Genomic DNA, 22,114 nt, shown 5'->3' with positions numbered 1-22,114 from the left:
TTCTGCAGGAGTTGATTAGTGCGGGTAATGGCATTCTGTACTCTGTTTCAGTGCCCGTTCTTTCCACTTTCCTCTCTGCCAGACAGGCAGGTAGCAGGGCCAGCCTTCTGTTTTGTCTTTCTAAACAGGAAGGAGGCACAAGTCCCACAGAAAAGAAAGAAGTAATCTAGTAATTTCAGTTCTTTTACATGGAAATTACCTGCTTTCCTCTGAGCAGTAGCTTCCAGATGCAACAAAAGAATTACTTGCTCTAACTGGGTGCGCAGCCTCAAAGCCAAAGAGCTCCTCTCCTGAACTTATTGTGCAATTTCCTGCAGGGCACCAGGGAACAAATGACACATCAGGGAGACATCAAGGTATCTGAATCGCTTTGGCTTCAGGACTAATGGGAGAGAGAGCAATATTTTAACAAGTGCATTTTAAGATTTACTGTTGTGGAGTTGCACACGTGGAGTGGTGGTGGTGGTGTTTTCTCAACGTCTTTGTTCTGTGCTCTTAGGCAACCAAGTAGCATAAAGCAGAGTGGCCAGTCTTGCTCTGGTTTAAAATTTCTTCTTTCTTTGAATATGCACAATTCAATAAAGATGTAGTTAAATTTAATAATTCGTTTTAATCCTCTGTCTTGCCATTTTCCTTTTTCAGAGCCCACTTTCTGTGCTCAGGGCAGCAGCGGTTCCCTTTTACAGGTCCCTGCTTGGCTACAGCTTGCTCATTCTTGATCTAGGTGCTATTTACTGTTCCTTTGCACAGCTCTTTCTAGTGGATCAGAGCTGGCTGTACCAGTAGCACTGTGCGTACCAGCCACAGGTCTAAAGAAGACCCAGAGTGAAGGCTCACCTTTTCCATCTGCCTGCTTCCTCAGATGCACAAGGTCCTGGCACTACTTGGTTCAGCTCTGCTCTGCACAAACAGCTGATGGCTGGTAAGTGCTGGGGCAGCACCTCGCTGGGGTCCACAGTAGGGAATTCATTCTCCTGTACCTTTCCATGGGGGATGCACGTAGGCTGGTTGTGCAGCACTCATGAGCTGCTACTGCAGGGATTTGAAATTTAAGATGAAAGAAGTCAGACTGAATTCCTGCTCATGTAGGGCACTAAACTCTTAGAGACACTGCGGTACTTGGGCTTACATGTAAAACTGAGGTAACCTTTACCTTGAGCCAAAAGCAGCAGCAGCTGCGCATGTACCAGAATGGGAACCAAGCTCCCTGAACAGAACCAGCAGCACGACTGCCTGCACTGCAAGGAAAGCAGTTGGAGTGTCATGGCCCCGGGGCACTCATGTCACCACTGAAAGAAGAAAAGCTGCTTTGTTCCTGCAGACCTCAAGGAAGTGAGCTCTGCCTAAAGGCTGGCGATGCAGAATGGTGCTTGGGAAAGGTGAAGAGGAAAAACAGCACTCCACCCAGCTCAGAAGAATCCTAGCCTAAAAGTAAAGCTGGTACTAGAGGATAGCAGCTCAGAGCTGTGAATGCAACATGGGCACCTGTGCTGGAAGGAGCTGGTGCCCTAGCAGTGCCAAATGACTGGAAATACGGTCATACAGAAGTGGAGGTGTGAGCTGCTGCCATACCTGGGCTGAAGGAAGTGCTGTGCTCACCTGCTCTGAAATGGGCTCCTGCATACACAAGCCATGTCTCCCCATCCCTCAACGTGTTGAAAAGCCTGTAGCAAAAGACAAGGAATGTGACGCAGTGGTGGCACACTCACGGAACACATAGTGTGTGCTTTGTTCTTTTTATTCAGGGCTCGTAACAAGAGGGTTTAGTACACAGCAACAGTTAATTCCAAGTACAATTAATTAAAAAAATTTAAAAATTGGGTTTTGCACTCACTTGGAAGATGGTTCAAATGGCACACACAATAAAATGTTACCGGCAGCACCCAGCTCCCCAGAGTCTTGCAGGCTCAGTCATTTACAGCGGGCTCTGCACTCCTCCACTGCATCAGCAGCGCCAAAATCAAAAGCGCAGAGTGCTTCCCTTCCAACTGCAACCCAAATGTGTGTGGGGGGGTTTTGTTTTCAGAAAAAAATACATGGACCAAAAAAAATCCATGTTAGACACTAACATTTCCAGAGAATTCATAGAAACTACTTGTCCATGCAAGTTGCAGAAGACACTTTTTCAAATGTGAAAAGAAGCACTTGGGCTTTACAAAAAAAAATATCTCAGATGTCAGCACTTCAGCAAGGCGCTGTAATGGAAATGAATTTGTACACAGCTCTTCCTCATTCGTCAATAGAAGGATTTTTCTGAAGTTTCAAGAGGAACAGGAAACTTACTGCCCGTATTTCAGCGGCGTCACCACATACCTGTCCAGCAGGATGCTGGGTGTAGGCTTACCTCTGGCCAACAGGCTGCTGCTGACTTTTTACCTTCCTGTAACCCACGCTGGAGTAAGCAAAGGTCTTAATGAGTATGTTCAGAGCACCAAAGAAAACAAACAAACAGTTCCTGCATTTGCAGAAAGTTGCACAAAACACATTGCTTTTTTGAATTAATGCAGAACGTCACGGTCTAAATTATTTGCAACAGCAGTTGGCAAAACTTGGCCGTGCCCAGTGTTCAGCAACCTTCCCACAGATAGGAGATGAGGGTCCCACTACTCTCACAATTGTAAAAATCAAAAGGACTGTTGCTATGCACCGACCAGCTACTGACAAGAATAAAACTAAGTTCCCTCTTGCACTATTCTGACCTCTGTATAATACCACTGTAGCCACAAAATGCGGCTTTGCCTAATACTGAGTGATGCCAAAGGGTGGGGTAGGTGGAAAGTACATTGTAAGCACAATAAATTCTTTAACATGGCCCCCTGTAAGCTATAGTCCATCACCTACCTGCTCGTGCTGTTTGTTTTACAACACTGCCTCTTCTCAACATTAAGTATTTGCCTTTGTGAATGTGATAGTTCTGCACATTTCCCTCTGCCACTGTTGTCAACATAAGAACTAAAGCCTCTGCATGGGCTTTGCAATGTTTCATTACATGCTACAGTCCTTAGTTAATGACTCTACACTCAACAAACCCAGCTGAAGCCACAGCGCTACACTCTTTCCTACAGCATCCTCTAGCAGCTTCCAAAAAAGTTGTGCTGATGATGCTGCTGGGTACCAACCAACAAAAAGTCCTGTCCTTTCCAGAAGGAAAAGGTAAATATTTTGCATTTGGTTCATAGCTGCAGCTCATTTCTAGGGGAAGAGGCGCCTTTGCAGCATCTGCCAGAAACTGGTGAAAGCTGCTGGGAAGAGCACAGCAATAGCCTGCCTTCTGGCATAGGTGCAGGACACCACAGAAGCACAGCAGGATGCACCAGCACAACCCTCCTCCAGCACAGGTGAACAGCAGGCAGACAGCACACCCTCTGCCAGGAAAGGACCATCAGTCCTGCTACCGCTTCTCTTCTCAATCTCAGCTAAAGCACCCTAAATAAAAGTGCCGCTTTGCAGAAGCTGTATTGTTGCCAATGTCAACTTTGGTTCTCGGCTGTCATAAAAGTGCTGGAGAATCACACCAGGCAGAAGGCAAAGCATTCTGCCTTCTTGCAAGCAGTGAGGTAGGGCTACCTCGACAAGACCAGTGTGCTGGCACAAGCAGCAGACAAACACATCCTCTCAGTCACAAGAAGCACTGCACTGGGAGAGCTTTGGCAGCAAAGGAGGTGTGAAAAGTGAACAAACCTCTGTGGCAAGTGAGCACTTGTTCTCCAGCTATTCGCCACCATCCTGCCAGATCCCGCAGGGACTGTGCAGGAGCCATGGTGCAAACCAGCAGCAATCTCCAGCCATTTCAAGGAACCCCCACAGCTCAGATGCTTCTCTCTATGTTCTCTGATGCCTCCAGCTAGCGGGCATGGAATCACCATTGGGAAGCTTAAGCATAAAATAGGTTGCTTGCTTTTCCTGCCCCTCTCACCCCTCTGTAGCAACAAAGAAAAAAGAAACAAAGATGATCAAATCAAGGACAAGAAAATAAAAATCAATGGGTGAGATATGTACAACCTTAGCAACCTTGATGCTGAATACAGACATCAAAATAGCCTGCTTCAGCACTATCTGGGGACAGTCTGTGACATCCTTTAACGCAGGCACATGTCAGAGGGGCAGCTCTAGTTAATAGATTTGTCCCAAGAGGGCTGAGAACAAGGAAGAACATCTCTGTTACAGCAAACCAAAGCAAAATCTGCATCTATATTCCTGCCTGTCTATGCACAATGAAAGCAGCTGGCTGTGGGCACTGCAGCTCTCAAAAAGGGAGAAATGCTTCTTTTGGCCATGTAGCACTCTATGGGCTATTCTGGAGTGTCTCCTTCCCCCAGCTCTCCCACATGTATACCCACTGCTCTGACTGACAGCTGATGCTGAACATCTCCAGTTGTGGTAGAACTCAGTGAAGAGAAGCATCTATGAGGGTGTTGTTTTATTTCCCAACTTCCCTAAACCCCCTTTTAGAAGGAAATGTAAATGAAGTGGGGAAGGAAGGTTTCTAAGGAGAAGATGCACAAGGGACAAAATTAAAAACGCAACCCTCACTGACTTCGATAGCATGCAGTGTATGCAACATTAATACAAAAAGCTTGTTTACCTTGGCCTGGTCTATGAACATAACATCACATCATCCCCAAACAAACCATAGAATTAAGATCTGTACAAAATAAAAAGTATGCATAAAACTCTTTTCTTTGCATTAGTACTGCATAATAAAGCATAAAACCAGCAGGAGGTGACCCAGAAATTCCATCCACAGCAGCTCTTAGAGGACAAAAAACTAAATGCTATCAACAGAGACCAAACTAACCTCTCCAAGCCAGCCTTCCAGGGAGCTTCCCACATTTCACCTTCAAGGTTTTGCAGCCTCATCTTCTGTCCTGAGCTCCAACAATTATGCAGCACTTTCTGGAGTTCACACCACTCTGCTCTGGCAGCTCTCAACAGACACTCTCACAGGGTGCTCAACCAGCTGCATGTATCACACACAATTTAAGTACACATAGTCACCACCTGTCAGTCAGAAGTTTTTGAGCGCATGCTCTTCACAGACTGAGTTAAAGACATATTTCACTATTTCATCGCCTCCCAGCTGGAATGTGGGTGCACAAGGAGAGAGTATTAGCTGTCATTTAGTAACCCATTAAGATGTCATAACTCAGTACATTTGAGCACTGTGTGCTGTCATCACCAAAAACACACCCAGGACAGAAGAAGCCAGGGAAGCTTTGACAGTCCTGGAAAACACAATTCTTTGGTGCTTAGGGGGACACTGTGTAGTACTGCTGTGGTGCAATCACCCCAGTCTCTAGCCAGGCTGCAAGAACCACTGGCCTGTGCAAAAAGTGTAAGAATGTCCTGTGACACTGGAAACAAACATTCCAGCTACAGCACAACCAGGGTTTGTAGGTGTGCTCCTAGAGAAACAATTGGCTGAAGGAACTGAACATGGCTGCTTCTGCTGGTCTTGCTGCAAGACAGAAGCATTTGCAAAGGAAATTAGAAAAGTATCTATCTCTTCTGGCTAACAAACATTTATTCCAAACAGTAATGTCATTGACTTCCAGAAAGAAAAGAATAGTGTTTTGGCTATACAGCTGTGGACCGAGCAGGGGAGAAAGTAACTTCTGTGTTTACACAGTTCCTTTAAAGCTGAACTTCTTGTAGGCTTCCATCAACATAGTTCCTTACTCACTGTCACAGGAATTAATGCAATCTGTGAGTTCACAGCAGACAATCAAATTCACCCACCTCCTACAAACACACCTCACTGTTTGTTTCTTTTTTCTTCCCCCTTGAGGAAGAAAAGGCTTCTCCCTGAGCAAGTCTGTACCAAGCATGTGCCTCCAACCCAGCACTGCACTGCTTGCCAAGGAGGGGCAGGAGGCTTGTGTCAAGTTCCCAGCCCCACTGCCAGTATCATCACAAACTCAGTGCTGGCAGCACTCTCTGTACTGCTCTGTTTTACGCATAGGTTTCAGAAGGCTGTAGCATTACCTTGCCTTTGACAGTTAGTACTGGCTGGAACCTGGTCGGATGGAAGTCAGACATTGTCTAGGACTGTCCCTGACCCAAGATGCTCTGGCAATACAGAGGTCAGCTCCATCTGTGGAGCAGCAGGACTATAACAGGAGGTTTATGCGGTTTGTCCCGCTAATGCATTATATTCAACCAAAGGCAGTATTTAGTCCTTCCTGAGGGCAGACTAGCATAGCCATCATTTTACATTGATAGAATCACTGACCAGCATTTTTAACTGAGGCTTAAGAAGAAAACTATCAACCCAGGGCCTTCACTTGTTATTATTCCACCCTGGATCCACAAGTACAGTTAAAATACCTATTTCTTCATAATCAGCAATGGAGAGGACCAGGAGAAGAGCTAGGACTACTTCTAGTTACTGCTTGGATTTCCATGGGAAACCAGTACACAACAACAGCCCTTTTTACTTCCACTGAAGAGATTTTGGCAACAGACATGAAGACGACAATTGCCATTTGTCCTGCCTCCGCACAGGGCTCTCACAGTACATATGCAAATCTAGTCATCAAGTACAAAAAAGCCAATTTACAATACCTGATTGGATTTTGAAGATTATATTGTGCATAAGACTAAAGTTGGGGGTATGTTTCTCTAGTGCAAGCAGGTGTGAGTAGATCTGAACCTTAGATCACAGCCGCTAGAGTTTATCCTCAGACCCCAGGAGGACCTGTAAACTTCACTTTCACTGTCAATGGCATCTGTGAGTTCCAGTCAACCCAGCAGCACCCGCAGCAGGTAGCTCGGTGAGGAGCAGCACATTTACATCAGCGCACAACCAAAACCAAACCTGTTGCATTCAAAGATGAGAAAATGGGGGCAAGGGTCCTCTGGGCTGCAGACATCATAATTGTCTAAACTAAAGGGTGAGTGAACCAACGCCAGCTCTGCATGCCTGTGTCAGCCTACACAAGCAAAGAAGCTGTAGAAGTATTTTTGCTAAAGATGCAACCAACTGTAAAGAAGTCAGATACACGAACAGCTTTGCATACAAATCCCTGTGTTTGCTAACACACAAGCATTCTTCCAGCTGCACAGGAGTGTAGTGTAGAAACAGGAGAGACATCCACCAGCCAGCAAACCTTCACCACAAGCATCCAGGACATCCCCAGTGCCAGGCACTGCTGCCAAACATAGTGCCTCCATGGAGCACAGGATTCCTGAGAGAGATCCCAGAGCCTGTCAAGAAGTCAGAATGGGAGTGAAGGAAATATCAGCTACTCAATGAGTTTGTTAGATCTGAATGGGTCAGCTTACTTCAGCATCAGATTGCTCACGATAGCCTCTGCTGGCAGCTGGAAAAGCCATTTGTTCAAACAACTCAAAACACTACTGTTCTATAATGAGGAGAGGGGGGTGGGGAAAAAAAGGAAAAAAAAAAAAAAGAAAAAAAAAAGAGTGGTTGTTACAATTATCCTTCATTCTGCTATTTTGGATGGAGCCCCAGAGGCTGGTGGAGATGAGGAAGCCCTGACAGCTCCTGCAGCAGGAGATGCAGCGCTCTGTCCTCTAGTCTTCACTCTGAGTAATGCATGATGGACTCCACATAGTTCCCTGGGAAGAGCCCCGTCACTCCATTCATGACCCCTTCGTACCAACCATCATCATTCTTCTTGATGACATAAATGATGGCACCTTCCTGAAATGAGAGCTCATCTTCTTTGTCCTTTGTGTAGTCATAGATGGCTACCACTAGAAGAGAACAGAGGATGGGCTATTAGAAGAAGTACAAGCACACACCTCAGACACCTCCACATTTAGATCTACACAATGCTCAAGTTCAGTTCCCTTACCTAGATGGCATTCCAATGGTACATAATAGCAGTGAAAGTGAAAACAACTTATGAAATAGAAAACAGTGCAGCGCTTCTCTACAATAGAAAGTATGCCTACTGTATCAACATCTTTTTCATACAGGAACAGATAAAAGCTGCTTCAGAAAGTCAAAAATATGCAATAAAACACTGGCAAATACCAAACATAGAACATCAGTACCATTGCACGGATAACATTTGTACATCACATACAGCAAACTTCCAGCAAACTTCCCAGTTACACCTGTGTAGTTGTTCAGAAACCTTATAGAGAAAAACAACATTTACAAATAAACATAAAGCATATCTATTTACACACATACCAACAACAACAACAACTAAAAAAGATGCACAATATAGCCAAGAGATGTATCGTGTACATACAGCACTAAAAGGAAGGACTCTTGTGCCTTGAAGACGCCCTGCTTACAGAGCCCCTTGTAATGAGGCCATTATAAGGGGCTGCACATCAACACATTTCTAAGATTCTGGGTGCACTTTCCAGGCCTTATACCAGGGGTCCATGCACACCTCTAAGGCACGGCCCGATTCTAAGAGGCAAGTGTGTGAGTCACACTCACTCCCCCTGTAAGGGTGCAAAGAGCACACCCATTGTCTTAGCTTCAAGAGTCACATGCCTGCCCCTTAGGAAGAGGGGAGCCAGTTTTGTGCATCTGTCAGAGGCAGTTTGAAGAGCCATGCACACAAATGGCAATTAGAAAAAGAATCACGCTATTCCTTGAAACTTTAAACCCACCTTTTTCCAAGTAGGTGCGCGGTGCCCAGGGAGGGTCCTCCTCTGCGTACGGGTCGCTGTATTCCACCACTGCTGCCTCTTCCTCCTCATAGTCCTCTGGAGGTGGGGGTGGAGGTGGGGACTCGTCAAACACTGGCTCATCCACAGGTGGGGGTGGGGGAGGAGTATCTGAAACTGCAATGGAGCAGCCCTGTAGTCAAGAAATGGCCCCTACCACCGTGTCTGCAGGTTAAAGAAATGCTTCACATCCAGGCTAGTGGCTACAGCACCCACATAAGGAGCAGTGAAAAATACACTAGAGACAATAAAGTTCAGTGAAGGAAGTTCCTCCAGTGAAACCAATGACGTTATTTCCTCCCCCCCTGCTTCTTTGGAACTGACAAATCCGCAGACAGTGAAGAATTCTGGCTGCACGCAGACACATCTCTCATCCACTCAAAACAAAAGCCACATGCAGTACTGAATCATGGCACAAGGAAGCGACACACTTACTGTTTTCTTGAACTCTGGCCACAAATCCCATTAGTGGTAACTGCGGAGTTACCTGTAGGATGGAGGGGGGAGGAGGAGCAAGGGATGCTGCCACAGAAATTAAAAAAGAGGCATTCGGTTAGAAACACAAAGCAGCAAACAGGAAAGTAGACATCATCGCCACTCAGACAATGTAGCACACTGCCAGGAAGCCGAGATAAAAAGGATGACATTCACAGAACAATGGCTCAGGGTGTTTAAGCATATTCCCAGTCCTTATTTCAAGGAGATTTCTACATGTTTAACATTTCTGACCCATCTCTTTTCCTAAGATCAAGATTCTGCTGAAGCAGAAGCTCAATCTCACTAAAAGATTCCCTCAAGTTCTTTACAGCAGCACCAGACTTCACAAACGGGCCGATCTAACAAATATATCAAGAAGTTTCTCCCCCTACAATCCTCCATCAATCTAGTATTTATAAATTGAATGTCTTTTCTGTTAAAACATCCACAAACCCTTATTCCTGAAAATAGATATAGCTAATTTTCTCCAAAACATGGGCAAAAAAATAAAAATGAAAATTAATTAAATGAGGCGATCTTAAGTGAAACAGAAAGATACCTTGGTCTTCCAGTCAGGAGCCTCACTGGTAGAACAAAGCACACTTTGCTGTTGCAGAGCAGCAGAGTCTAGTTCATTGTGCTGCTTTACCTTTCTGCCTTATTCTGCAAACCACTGAACTCTGAGCAGCAGGCTTGCTGCTAACGGAAAAAGCTGCTTTTGTGCAAGATGTGCAAATCCACTTGATTAGATAAGTGAGCTTATTCTCTAAGTACAAAAAACTAGTTAATTCTAGTTAACAAAACTGGAGTCTCACCATGTAAGGATAATGCAAGACAATTCTTTTTTTCAAGAAAGTTCTTGGAATATTTTCCAGAAAGCACACCTCAGGAAAAGCACAACCAAGTCATTTCTTGGTAGCGTGGCATACGCAGACATTTAATCATGTCCAAGAGAATACTGGGGAGAAAAATAAATCTACACTTCATGTACCAGTACGTTTATTTACCTTACCAAGATGAGCTAATCAAATTTCAGTCTAATCCCAGAGCTACAGTGCATGACTGAGCATTTTTCAGAATTAATACCCCTCATCACAGCAAATGGGGGAAAAAAAAAAAGCCCAAGTTATTTTAAATTCACATCTCAAAATACAGTGTTTGCTCATTTTAGCAATTATTTTCACAAGCACTTTGAATTTCTTCCGCCAATCACGTTTACCTTCTTTTTTCTACCACACATCACAAACAAAACAAAATAAACACAGAATCCAAAATGGAGCAACCATTGCTTTGTTGTAAGAGTATCCACATACCTCCATATAAAGCAGGCTCCATTACCTCACCACTTAACTGGTATTTCTTGGGAAACCTTAATATACATTTCTAATTACAGCTTCTTTGCTTTGAGTGAGGTGACCTTGGAGAGAATATATTTCTTCAGGATTAACCACAACTGCTGGGTAAAGATCTGGTCTTGCATTTCCCAAAGAGGAAAAGGGAACTTGAATTTGAAGCACTATTGAAATGCAACAGCGTTCAGGAATGCAGTGTTCCTGTCCAGCTATGAAGTCGCCACCTTTTTAATTACATATACTATAAAAATACTTAGTTTCAAAATGTTTCCCTTATTCAAAATCACTTGAAATCATACACTCCCTGTCTACCATATGAGACTACCTTTGGTCTCCCGGGTCCCTTCTGTGCATGTTGTGTACTGCATGTAAGTCCTTGAAGGAGATAACAAGGCCTTCCAGGTAGAAAGACAAATCACTCTAGACAAGCACTCTAGGCAAACACAACAAAAACCCCTTTGTTGTGCTTGGATCACAGAGTTTAATCAAAATGGTGATGTTAACACTAGCTGACATCATTCTTTGTTTTATCTTAACCATAATCATTACCTTACTTTTGAGTCCTCAGACTGACCTGCAATTACACAATTTAAATAAAGTCTATTTGGTAACTTTATTATTACCTGCAATGGCATTATATATGCTGTCTAAAATTGCATGTGTCTGGGTGCAGTGAAAATTCTCTATACTGCAAAAAGCAATGTTGAAATGTTTCCTTTATAGCTGTTTTCCCTTCCTTCCTATTTATTCCCCTTCAAAATTCAATATGCGTATAATGTGCCTAACAAATACCATGTATTTCATGCAACAGAACTGCAATTCACTCATACAAACTCCTGTACCCTCTCTGTCCCCAGCAGAACCATCCGCTTCTTTTTCAAGTTAATCACATGCATCTCTTCGCGGTCTGACTCACAAGCAGTAATATTTGGACCTGACCAGATCCCTTAAACTCAAACTGCAGCAATTAACCTAATTCCTAATTCAATGCTTCATGTAAAACAACAAAGCCAAACAGATGATCAACAAAAGTACCCACACAGTAGCACTACAGTGTTTCAAATCAACTTTCAGACTTGACTTTGCTGACAAGGAACTTTCACTGTGTCCCTTGCATCCCTTGCATTTTCTTACAAAGCATTATAGCTTTGTAAGAAAAGGTGTCCCTTAGTGTCACATCAATACCTTCACCTCTCCTCAGAAGCTCAGGGAGGACAGCAGAGATGAACAGCTGCTGAATTCCCCAACATACACGACAACACTGCTTGTTAAAATCTCAACCTGCTTTTGAGCACAGGTCATCCATTAGAATAACATCACATACGGAACTTCACAAGGGACATAGCTCCCCTGCACTCTGTACCAAACACCACTGATGTCTAAAATCACTAACACTTACCCCTATATAGGAAGAACAATTTACTGAACTGGTGGTTAATCACAAGGAAAAAGCACACAAGCACACAGACTGATTAATGAAGAATCAGTGTTTTGCTGCAAAACCAAATACCTATTCCACACCAAAGCAGCTACATTATACACATGGTGTAGTAAAGGACTGAAGGGTGTCCAACAGATCCTGCAAATCCTGGGAGATCAAAAGTAATCTATCTGACAACAAGAACCAAATTGTCCCGAGCTGTGTGCTATAATGACAGCTGCATGCTCTGTGCTCACACCTCCACTTCAGCACGGCTACCAGCAACGTACAGGAAGCTACCTCAGACTGGCTGCAAGAGCTGGAGACAGAATGTAGGATTTCAGAGATCTGAAAGCCAGTCAATTCAACCCTGCGTTGCATTCATCACAGCAGATAACCTTTCTTACCAGGGTTCTGGTTATAAAAAGGTCCTCCATTTATCTGGTTCTGAAGGCTCGTCTGTGACGTGATTGAAGGAGGACGCCGATATGGCAGGGATCCTCCTATTGTTGGTGGCGTATGTCGAGACGCAGGCCTGTTCATGCTGTAGAACTGAACTGGGTGGCCTGGGTTAGAAAAAGAAATGTGTTACCAAGGGAAGGATTATGCCTGTTATTTTTTTTAGCTCCACTCAGAATTCAAAGGCTAGGAAACATCTCTGTTCTTTTACAGACAATCTACATCCTACAAGCAGTCAGCTCAGCTACCGGACTGTCAGAGCACTGCGTGTCTCAACAGCAATACATAAAAACCAGACTCCTCCAACTGCCTGTAATCATCACTAATCACACATACAAAAAAGAAAATGCAAAGGTACATATGCCACAAAGTGAAAGAAAATCACTTTCATTTATCCATTTTATGAAACTTATTATAATAACTGAATTTATAAGAAGTTCTCATTTATAAACCTGCAAAAAATATCACTTTGCACTCCAGCTGTCAAGCAACACAACATGTACAAACTGTTTGCTCTTATTCACAGAAAAACACAATGCTAAATATCTTGTTGCTGTTCCTGAAATATACAGATAATCATCTGGGGAGAAGAGAACGTTATAAACCACTTGAATGGCTGGGATAAATGAAATCATACTCAAAGACCTGTTTTTCAGGAGTTACCAATTGAAGCAACTCCTTGAAAATTTGCTCTGTAAAGCCTCAGACCGTGATCACATCTGGGCCCATCTGCCCACACAAGGGAGCAGACACTCACCTGTAGAGGCCGTGGAAGAAACAGCAGGGGGAGTTGGAGAGGTGAAGCCATCAGCAAGGGGCTGGGCTCCTGCAGCAGCAGCAGCATCTGGGGTAGAGGAGGAAGGGGCTGGAGCAGGAGGGGTGGGGGCAGGAGCAGAGGTAGAAGGAAGGGGAGAAGTGCCAGATGAGCCAGCGGGGGCTAAGTGAAGAGAGGAGGAAGAGGTGGCGTTAATAGGGAGATATGTTAGCAAGGATTAGAGAAAGCCTTTGACTATTCAGTGTTAGCTACTTACTAGATGCATAGTATTTTAGAATGCACAAGGAGATGAGGGAAAAATGAAGCTACTAAAGAAAGACTCATTCTTACGTAGACAGTTTCATGAGGGTCAAGCAAACCTGCTGCTTCTTTCCAGGTCTGAAGGTAACAACCTAGAACCTTCCAGTGAGAGCCATTACTTTTGAAAGATGTCTTTAATCTTTGTTATTTAGGCTGCAATCTGTAGCATAGCTGCATTGAGTTTTTGTACAAATATACAGAAGAAGAAAGCCAAAAGTGCTTCTTTGGTTCAAAAACATCATGTATTTCAGATCACACTGCAAGCCAAAACTATATGCTCTTTTTCACCGAAAGTGCTGAACAAGGAGCACTAACATCACTTCCTATTTCTGGGAAGACAGGTGTAGTTACAGTAAACGAGCACTTTTTTATGACAATTCAGCTAGGCTTGCACTGTGTATTAAGGATTTACTCTCTGCCTGCCTCTCTTTTAATCCAATTGTCTAAAAGCAAGCTGCTATAGATCTGCATGAACAGTCAATGAAAAAGCATCAATTTCTCCCTGCCCACCAAAAAAGATACTGTGTTCTACCTGGTTTCATGCAGGCAGCCAGGCAAAAAGCATTCGTAAATCAAGTAACGCATAAAATGAACTCTGAAGTACCTCAGACACTCTCAGAAAAAACATTACTCTATTCAAATTAACACTACCAATAGCAAGCAATTTTCAATGACTGCATGCTTCTGGAAAATGAATTCTGAGGTTCCTCATGGGGCTTCCTCCTCAAGTCTGCAAATTTTAAAGGTAATGTTGAAACAGGAAGAGGAACAGCAAGTTTCCATTTACCTGGATAGACACTGGGAGGAGATGGCGTGGGAACAGCAATAGGAACCCCCACACTGCCACTTCCACTGTTCTCGCGACTACTGCTCCGACTACTTGGGTGGCTTCCTCCACTACTCCCACTGCTGCTGTAAGAAACCAAAGTAACCCAAGAAATGAATGTGCTGCTCTGCATGCTGAAACATAAATGCCTCAGAAAGCAATTTGCTATTTCAGAGTAGTAACAGGAAACAAGAAAAAAGAAACAATGATATAAAGCTATAGAAATCTAACTTTTCCAAGAAGTCCTCTTCATTTTGACTACAGCAGAAGCTTTTTCACCTAGTCCTAGAGAGCTTGCACAGAAGTGCTATCACTACATTGTAATATTAAAAATCAAGGTAACCACAGAATTAAGTGAACAATGTTAACACAACTCACTACTCCAGTTTAATTAGAGCACATTTTTGCCTTGCCAAATGGCATTGCCAGTCAATATCATGAATTAGTAAAAGCTCCATTGTCAAGGTGAAAATGGATTTCAAATTGAAGCATTTTTACCCATACACTGACGTAACACTAGCCATGCTCTGTCCCGGACTATGCTGAATACCTGTATGTGCGATTCCTCTGGTTCACAGATGCTGTTCTAACAGGGCTCTGCTGTGAGGGAGCCATGTTGCGCGTGGGGCTGGGCACGTAGTCATTTGGGACCACTGGAGGACGTACTGGTTCCAACGTACGGTACGGAGAGTGACGCCTACACAAGAACAAGCATATTAAAGAAGCAAATTAGATTATACTGACAGAGCCATTTTTTGTTCTTTAAGAAGTTAGCTACATACTAATCAGTATCAAGAGTTAAAAATGTTACTCTGTAAGTTTTCAATATCTACTTTGGAGGATGACAAAAACATTTAAGAATGTTCTTTATGTATTTCTATTTTCAATGTTTTCCTGCTCATAAACTCAGCTTCACGTTCCATTCTTGTTTTAAAAGTAATCTGTATCTTATTTTAAAGGTAAAGCACTGTAGTCTGTACATACACAACGTAATCACTTATTAGCAAGCAGCATTGCTCCTACTTACAGCAAGTCTCCTAAGGACTCTGCCTGTAAAAGTTGAGTCCAATCCAAGTTCACAGTCTTAAAAGGAATTACATTTCTTACACAGCACAAATCAACAGTGTCATGTACTAATTTTCCATCTGTTTAGCACCACCTGTCAAAGCCACACAGCTGATTATTCTTCTTTAAAGCATGTAGATGTGTTTTGCAATGACACGAAAAGGTTGCTGTTGGGAAAGGCTGATGATGCCCATTATCTTCTGGCAGAAATGCATTCAACAGTATGGAATCAGCGATGTGACCACTATAAGAAGATGCTGATGTTATCATCTGTGATTCTTTGTGGATGGCTAAAGCAAAACCAGGCAAACAGAACACACCACACCACACTCATCTTTTGTTCCTGTTCACCTAAGTCGTTCATATGCTTGGCAACTGCACTTACCCAATAGTTCCTTTTCCTGACATTGGTGGACTTGGTGGCTTCTGAGTGGGTGGTGTTGTACGTGGCAACCCACCCATCTTCATATTCTGTGTGCTGACCTGCATGAGAACGAGGAGAGAAATGGCCTTCTCTAAGCTCAGCATCCAGGAGGAAAGATGCCTTCAGCAATTAACTCCAAGTAAGGGAAGGTTTAAACAAACAAAAGATCAACTGAGAGGCCATGCATTCTGTATGTAACTTCCACTCTGCTAAAAGTCAAGAGTTGTGCTCAAAGGACTCTTTATTACACATAGTTTTCAAAAATGATACATACCAAGAGTGAATTTGCCTTTAGGCTATCACAAACATTAAATCAGTGACAATACAGGCACTGTATCTGACTTGCTTAAACCTCCCAGACAACCCTTCAGAAGAAAGGCAGTTAGTTCATGTTAGCCTATTTGGTGGTACATTTCCAGTACTCTTTGAAACTACTAAAGCTTATCTAATAGGACACAATTTAATATACTTAATAGAAAATGCACAAAAGACAACATAATCTCCAAATGTGTTTCATTAATGTTTTAACATTTTCACAGTACTATCTTATTTAATATACTATTTATTATAAATATTATTAATACACACTTAAAATTATAAAGAAAGCTATATAGAGAAAAATACAGATATACATTTTTCCCCCATCGGATCTGTAGCAAATTAATCTCTACAAACTGATAAATAAACGTATGGGGAGAAAAATTATTAGCAGTAGTGTGACATGACTGTGGTCACCCCTTTTCAGGTTTAATTACTAACAAAGAAACTTCTATGTAAAATAATATACTATAACCTCTAGAAAAATAAATAATCTGCATTCCTGGCTGACTGCTCAATCCAGGTATCATAAACAAATACCATCAGTGGGCATTTTGTTTACCTGCATGCTGTCAGCCAAGCACAATTCTTTCAGTGCATTCACCCTTACAGGAATCTGTAAGGCCTTCTTAAAAGTCTCTGTTAAACAGCTTTTGATCTACAAATGCTCAGACTACTGCTTGGATACAGACACTTTCAGCAAATTCAAGTAAGTACGCTTGTGTCTTTTTCTTTTGCTCCTGTTACGTTTAATTTCACAGTTTTTCTAGTTTCCAAACTGTAAATCCTGTATAATGACCAATTAAAAAACAAAACAAAACAACAAAAACACAGTGATTGACAAATTATGAATATTTGTAAATCTTATTAAAAAGCAAATTATTCCTTCATAATTTGTCCATAACAATGCACTTAAACTACTAGCAATGCTCACTTGCTTAAACTTATAAATACTGAGACAGCATAAAGAGCAACACATTCAGTATTTTAACACTTAAATTTGATTTTCTAACTCTAGAGAGCCCCACTGCTATCACAATTTAAATTTCCTGGGAGGAAAAGAAAACCAAGCACTGCAAGCTTGGTGACTTCTTTTGTTTTGTATGTCAGATACAAAACCAAACATTTGGTCTTAGTTGTGCAAAAGTGCTTTCCAATGTCAATTTAAGAAAAAAAGTACTTTAAACAACATCATAAAGTCCTTTAAGCCAACTCCAAGCAACAAGAATTCTAAAGTTAATTCAAGTGAGGGATGAGGTAAGCACTGAACTACAATTACTTGAAGGGAAGATGGAAAGTGTAAAATGAAGAATATTTTATTCTATACACGGAATATTAATAGATAGCACAATTTTTTTAAATTTTTTAATTTTTTTTTAAAGTTGCAGCAGCCCTTGTATTTTCTCTTTCGCTACAGACAGCTGTTTCACTCACCTATTTGAGATGTCCAAGAACAAAACAAAACAACAACAACGAAAAAAAAAAAAACAGTCATGCAACATCATTCATTACAGTTTTTTCAAAGATCCTGTTATGCACAACAGAATTTGGCTTGTGGGTGTCTTTAGATGACAGCCAGCAGCCCAACTCATGTGCATCCCAGCAGTCTCTGCAGGTGTTTCAGCTGGTCACTCTCTGGCTTCACCCTACATGATGCCAGCACCAGCTATCTCTTTACAGTTAACAGAACATCCCACATATGTAACACTAATTTCAAGAATATTACTCATATACAAGAAAAAAAAGTGAAATGTTAGTCTTCCACTGTGCTACAGTGAAATGGGAAAGAGACCAAAGTGACACTGCGCAGCCAACAGTCGGCAGCAGCAATACTTGTCTGATGGATGTACAATTCCAGTTACTGACAGTTGCTTTTGTTATTACTACTAACAAAGATATCCCTGGCACAGGAAAGGAAGAAAGCTTCAGAAAACATGGCTGAAGAAAAAGAGACTCTTTGTTAGACAGGGAATTTCAGGCACAAAGACACTGTTCTTCAGAAAGACTACGCTGAAAGATGGGGAAATGCACTGACAGCAAGCTCAGTTTCAGGCTCTTTGAAATGACTTTTCACCATTGAAACTGAAAAGCTGAGAAAACAAAGTTTACAGGACTGTCTTCAAATCTGCCAGGACTGATTACTTGAAGACTAGCTACTGAGAGTTAGGCAATTCCATCTGATTAAAATCCCCTTTCTCTGGAAATGCTATTATGCAAGACACTAAAAGGCTACCTTGAGAAAATAAAAAGAATGAAATTTAGAACTGTACTAGGGATAACTTCTGTTGAGACACAAACACTGCAAGATTTCCAACTTTTCCCCTTTTTGTCTGAGGCAAAAAGAAAAATAATTAATAAAGCTATTAATAACCCCCTGACCCTTACAAATCTTTACTCTGTTGTTACTACCTTTCCTATTTTGCATATATGGTTATATATGGCTCCAAATATAGTTTGAGAAAAATCCTCATCCTCAAGCACCCCTTTGGATTCTACAATCCAAAGCAAGCACGAGAACTCATGATCTCATTTACAGTTGCTGCCAATTATCAAAAGTCAGTTTTCCAGTCAAAATCAGTTGGAATTTCCAAGTAAGCTGGAGCTTTCTAGACAGAACTAAAGCTGTTCTGATGGCATTTCCAATGGTTCCACATAGCTTTATGTATCCAGCTGCACTGGTTTAACTGGAGGGGAAAAACAAAGGAACGCATCTGCCTGTTGGTGGTTTGTGTAACTGCAGGTCTCCACAGATCTGTGGTTGGTTTGTATCTAAGGGCTTGCAAATTCTTTTAGGAAACTGCATGGCAAAACAGAGCCTGCAACCAAACTCACAAAGCAGCTCATTTTTGTGCTAAAAACAAGAAAAGATCTAGAGAGGCAATAAGGACCTGGGCACAAAGCGTACGGAAAAAAAACCAACAGCTGATTGTGGTAGAAGATGAAAGAAAACCCTGAGAACTCAGAGCAGCACTGCACATAGTCTACACAGAATGGATGGAGGGTTTTTTCTGACATTTTGCCTTTTTCCATAGAGGCAAAAAAGCAGAAAACATCACCCATTGAAATTACATGGAAGGACTCCAAATAATTCTAAGGAGAGGACACAAGTACTCTCAGATAAGCATTTCTTTGACTGGGTACCTTACAGAAGCATTTTAAAGCAAAACAGAACAAAAACAAAAAACCCCCATGCAATAGCATGCAGCAGGCCAAGAAGGTCTAAGGACCAGAACTGTAACTCTGGCAGTACTGGAGCTAGAATGTGATGCTTTGCTGAGGAAGAAAGCACATGAACAACCTAAAACAAGCAGATCCTTACTAATAACACATCCTGGAGGATGCCCTGAGACTCAGCTCCACAGTAACAGCAGTAAAACAAACTTTAAAGAAAAACAGGTCCAAAGGGACTGATACAGACCATTCTGTTCAAAAAAAGGCACTACTGCCTGAACAAGAAGTGCAGAGATATATAGTTGGTCAGACAGACCTGTTCCAAATATTTGAACCAACATATCATTTACTTACAGAGCTTTAAGGCACTTAACTTTTTGTCTGCAGAGATTTAAAAAAACTTCACTACAAATCCAGAACACGTTCACTTTTCAGCCAAGCATCTTGTTGTTAGATTCATTACCAAGATCAAGCAATTTCCCTCAAAAAGACTGAAGAGTGTATATTCTAAAACTCACGAAGAATTAAACACAAAGTTGGACTCTGCCCAAAAATTTCTAAGGGGTGCTTCCCTGTCAAACCAAATTTTCTGGATCTTTCAGGTCAGCAGAAGATTTGGCAAATCTAACAAAGTGTCGCTGTAGTGACGTTCCACAGATCACATTCAGAAGCTCCGAGCAGCTATCCAGCCTTCCTGAGCAAAAACCACCTAATGCTGAACAAATACTTCCCACGCCTCACTTCATCTTGTGAAAGCACCAGAGAGGACTATTTTATTTTATTTTTTTTGCCTGTCATCTGCTCCCTCAGAGTAAACTCCTTGCCAGTTTAGGCTCAGCTACTTGAGTAGTTAATCTGGAAATCTAATTAAGCTGTAGGAAAGTCTGTATTTCAACCTTGTCTTAGCTAACGACCACTAGTAAAAGCTTCAGCAAGAGAGTTCACCTGCTTATACTGCGTTCACTGACATAAAGTAATTGAAGAATCGAGTCCAGTAAGTACAGAAAGTCTTCAACAATGCTGTTCTACATTGATCTGCTGACAAGAGATGGAACAGATACTCTTCTGACTTGTAGCTGTAGTTTTCTTAAAAATGTCCAATTTAAAAGTAAGCTATGGAGACAGAAGCACAGTTTGCCTCGTCAGTCAGTTCAATGCTGGAACTCTCAGCCAAGACTAAGGTTTCTTTGCAGCTATGAAAAATAAATGCAATACAAGAATCTACTAAGAAATTTCTCAAGTGAAGGAAAATTCATATCCATGTGGAACTACAGTTAGTGGCCTTCTTTCAGTTTTCTCCTTTCAGGCTGACATGCTGCAACAATGGGGACTCCTAAAGTGTAACACATGTCCATTCATGGGGTTCTTTTTAAACCCTCACGGTTTTGGCAATGAAGAGATAACTGACATATTTTAACTGCCAAATAGAACTTACGATCAGGTTCACTCCAATAAAATGGATAAACATCTCAGCTGGTGTTATAACAAATAATGCCATTTTCATTCTAAACTCATAAAAATAATTTTTAAAAATCTGAAAAGCAGAAGAGATTTTTCCACCTCTACAAGCAATACACAGACATGGCAGTTCATGCATAATCTATGATTACTCTTTTCAGGATGGTCATTACTGGTTCATAACCACAACTGCAGAAAGCAACAAAGGAAATTGACCGTTGGTCCATTCCTTTTCTAAAAGCATCATCTAGGCATGTTCAGCAGCAGAAGTATCCATTTCATACGCATAGACAGAAACACACAGGGAGGAGCTCTATTTTATAACTCTCAAATAGCATTTAAACACTCTGCGGCTTGAAATACAATACTATACCTTACACCCATGAGAAATCTCATTTATTAAAAAGTGTCCATTGTAATCAGACGTGCTACATACACAGCAATACCTTACCACAAATACTAGCTGGCCAACTCCACAGGGGCATCATTAGGATACAGGAATGTGCAAGGTTTTCTTTTAGCTTTCTAGTCACAGAAAATACTTAGTAATGAAAAACATTTCACATCAGTTTGGAACTTCATTTAATTAATATTTTCCATGTGATGCCTTAGCATTCTACACTTTCAAATGCAGTTCCCTCTTTAAAACCATGGCTGCCAATTAAGAAATTTTGTTCTTTCTAACCCAAATGCCCAAACCAGATGCACTTCAGGAAGACAAGAATACCAAAATGCTCCATAAAGGCTATAGCCTATTTACTGCTTAATGTATTCCAATGCTGGATCATGCAACTTCATTAAATTCTGGTCAAACTTTGAGGCTTTTTGTTGTTAGTTCTGCAGCCACTAACACCACCAACATTTGAGTATCTCTGAGATCCTCAAGAACTTGCCATACTCCAAAATGTCTAAATTTCTGACCCATTAGCCAATTAGTAGCCTACCAAATAAATTGCTCAGTCACTGAGTGGCTCTTCATATTTAAATACTGTTACCAGTTTCTAAAAAATTAAGGATACTGCAACTTTAAAAAATATGTACAGATTTCAATTATTACTATTATTTTATACAACATCAGAGCCTCCTTATTGGAGCAATCTTATGCTGAAACATCCCAATCAAATAATATTTCATACCGCATATAGGATAAAAAGAATATTACACAGGGGGAGGCTCATGTCCAGCTGCTAGGTAGTCATTGTATTTATTTTTAAATGCAAAGTTAGCACAATATTCCTCCTCTTTAAATGATCTGGTAGATACATTTAAGATCGCCAATATTTTGCCACAAAACTTTCAATATGAACTGCTAGCTTCCTTCCACAAATACATCAATTTCCATCACAAAACATTTATCTGCAATGAAATCATTCAACAGATTATCTGACACACAAGAAAGAGAGTAACGTTGTTT

The 22,114-nt window shown here is 41.6% G+C and overlaps 1 protein-coding gene and 1 long non-coding RNA gene across 14 annotated transcripts in view; both read right to left on the bottom strand.

Annotated features, from left to right (window-relative positions):
- Positions 1-179: 179 nt before the first annotated feature.
- Positions 180-972, bottom strand: LOC107316580 (uncharacterized). Its single transcript, XR_004307928.2, has 2 exons — positions 838-972; positions 180-311 (listed from the first exon to the last, which is right to left on the bottom strand). It is a non-coding gene; the product is annotated as an uncharacterized LOC107316580 (long non-coding RNA).
- Positions 973-1,722: 750 nt separating this feature from the next.
- ABI2 (abl interactor 2) overlaps positions 1,723-22,114 on the bottom strand; it is a 53,677-nt gene continuing 33,285 nt past the window's right edge. For 3 of the 13 annotated variants that reach the window (XM_015868311.3, XM_015868314.3, XM_015868318.3), the window contains 8 exons: positions 15,715-15,812; positions 14,815-14,961; positions 14,226-14,350; positions 13,121-13,300; positions 12,312-12,470; positions 9,091-9,177; positions 8,599-8,772; positions 1,723-7,719 (listed from right to left, as the gene is read on the bottom strand). In XM_015868311.3, coding sequence (XP_015723797.2) covers positions 7,544-7,719; positions 8,599-8,772; positions 9,091-9,177; positions 12,312-12,470; positions 13,121-13,300; positions 14,226-14,350; positions 14,815-14,961; positions 15,715-15,812 — 1,146 coding nt within the window. In that variant the 3' untranslated portion in view covers positions 1,723-7,543. The remainder of the gene's footprint in view (positions 7,720-8,598; positions 8,773-9,090; positions 9,178-12,311; positions 12,471-13,120; positions 13,301-14,225; positions 14,351-14,814; positions 14,962-15,714; positions 15,813-22,114) is intronic. The other 10 variants (XM_015868317.3, XM_015868319.3, XM_032446014.2 and 7 more) reach the window with 6 other exon arrangements.

Source organism: Coturnix japonica, chromosome 7 (genome assembly GCF_054131305.1).
Source record: "Coturnix japonica strain WE chromosome 7, WE-NBRP24, whole genome shotgun sequence".
Taxonomy (NCBI): domain Eukaryota; kingdom Metazoa; phylum Chordata; class Aves; order Galliformes; family Phasianidae; genus Coturnix; species Coturnix japonica.
The sequence above is the reverse complement of the archived record's forward strand: the minus strand, read 5'-3'. Positions and strand labels throughout refer to the sequence as shown.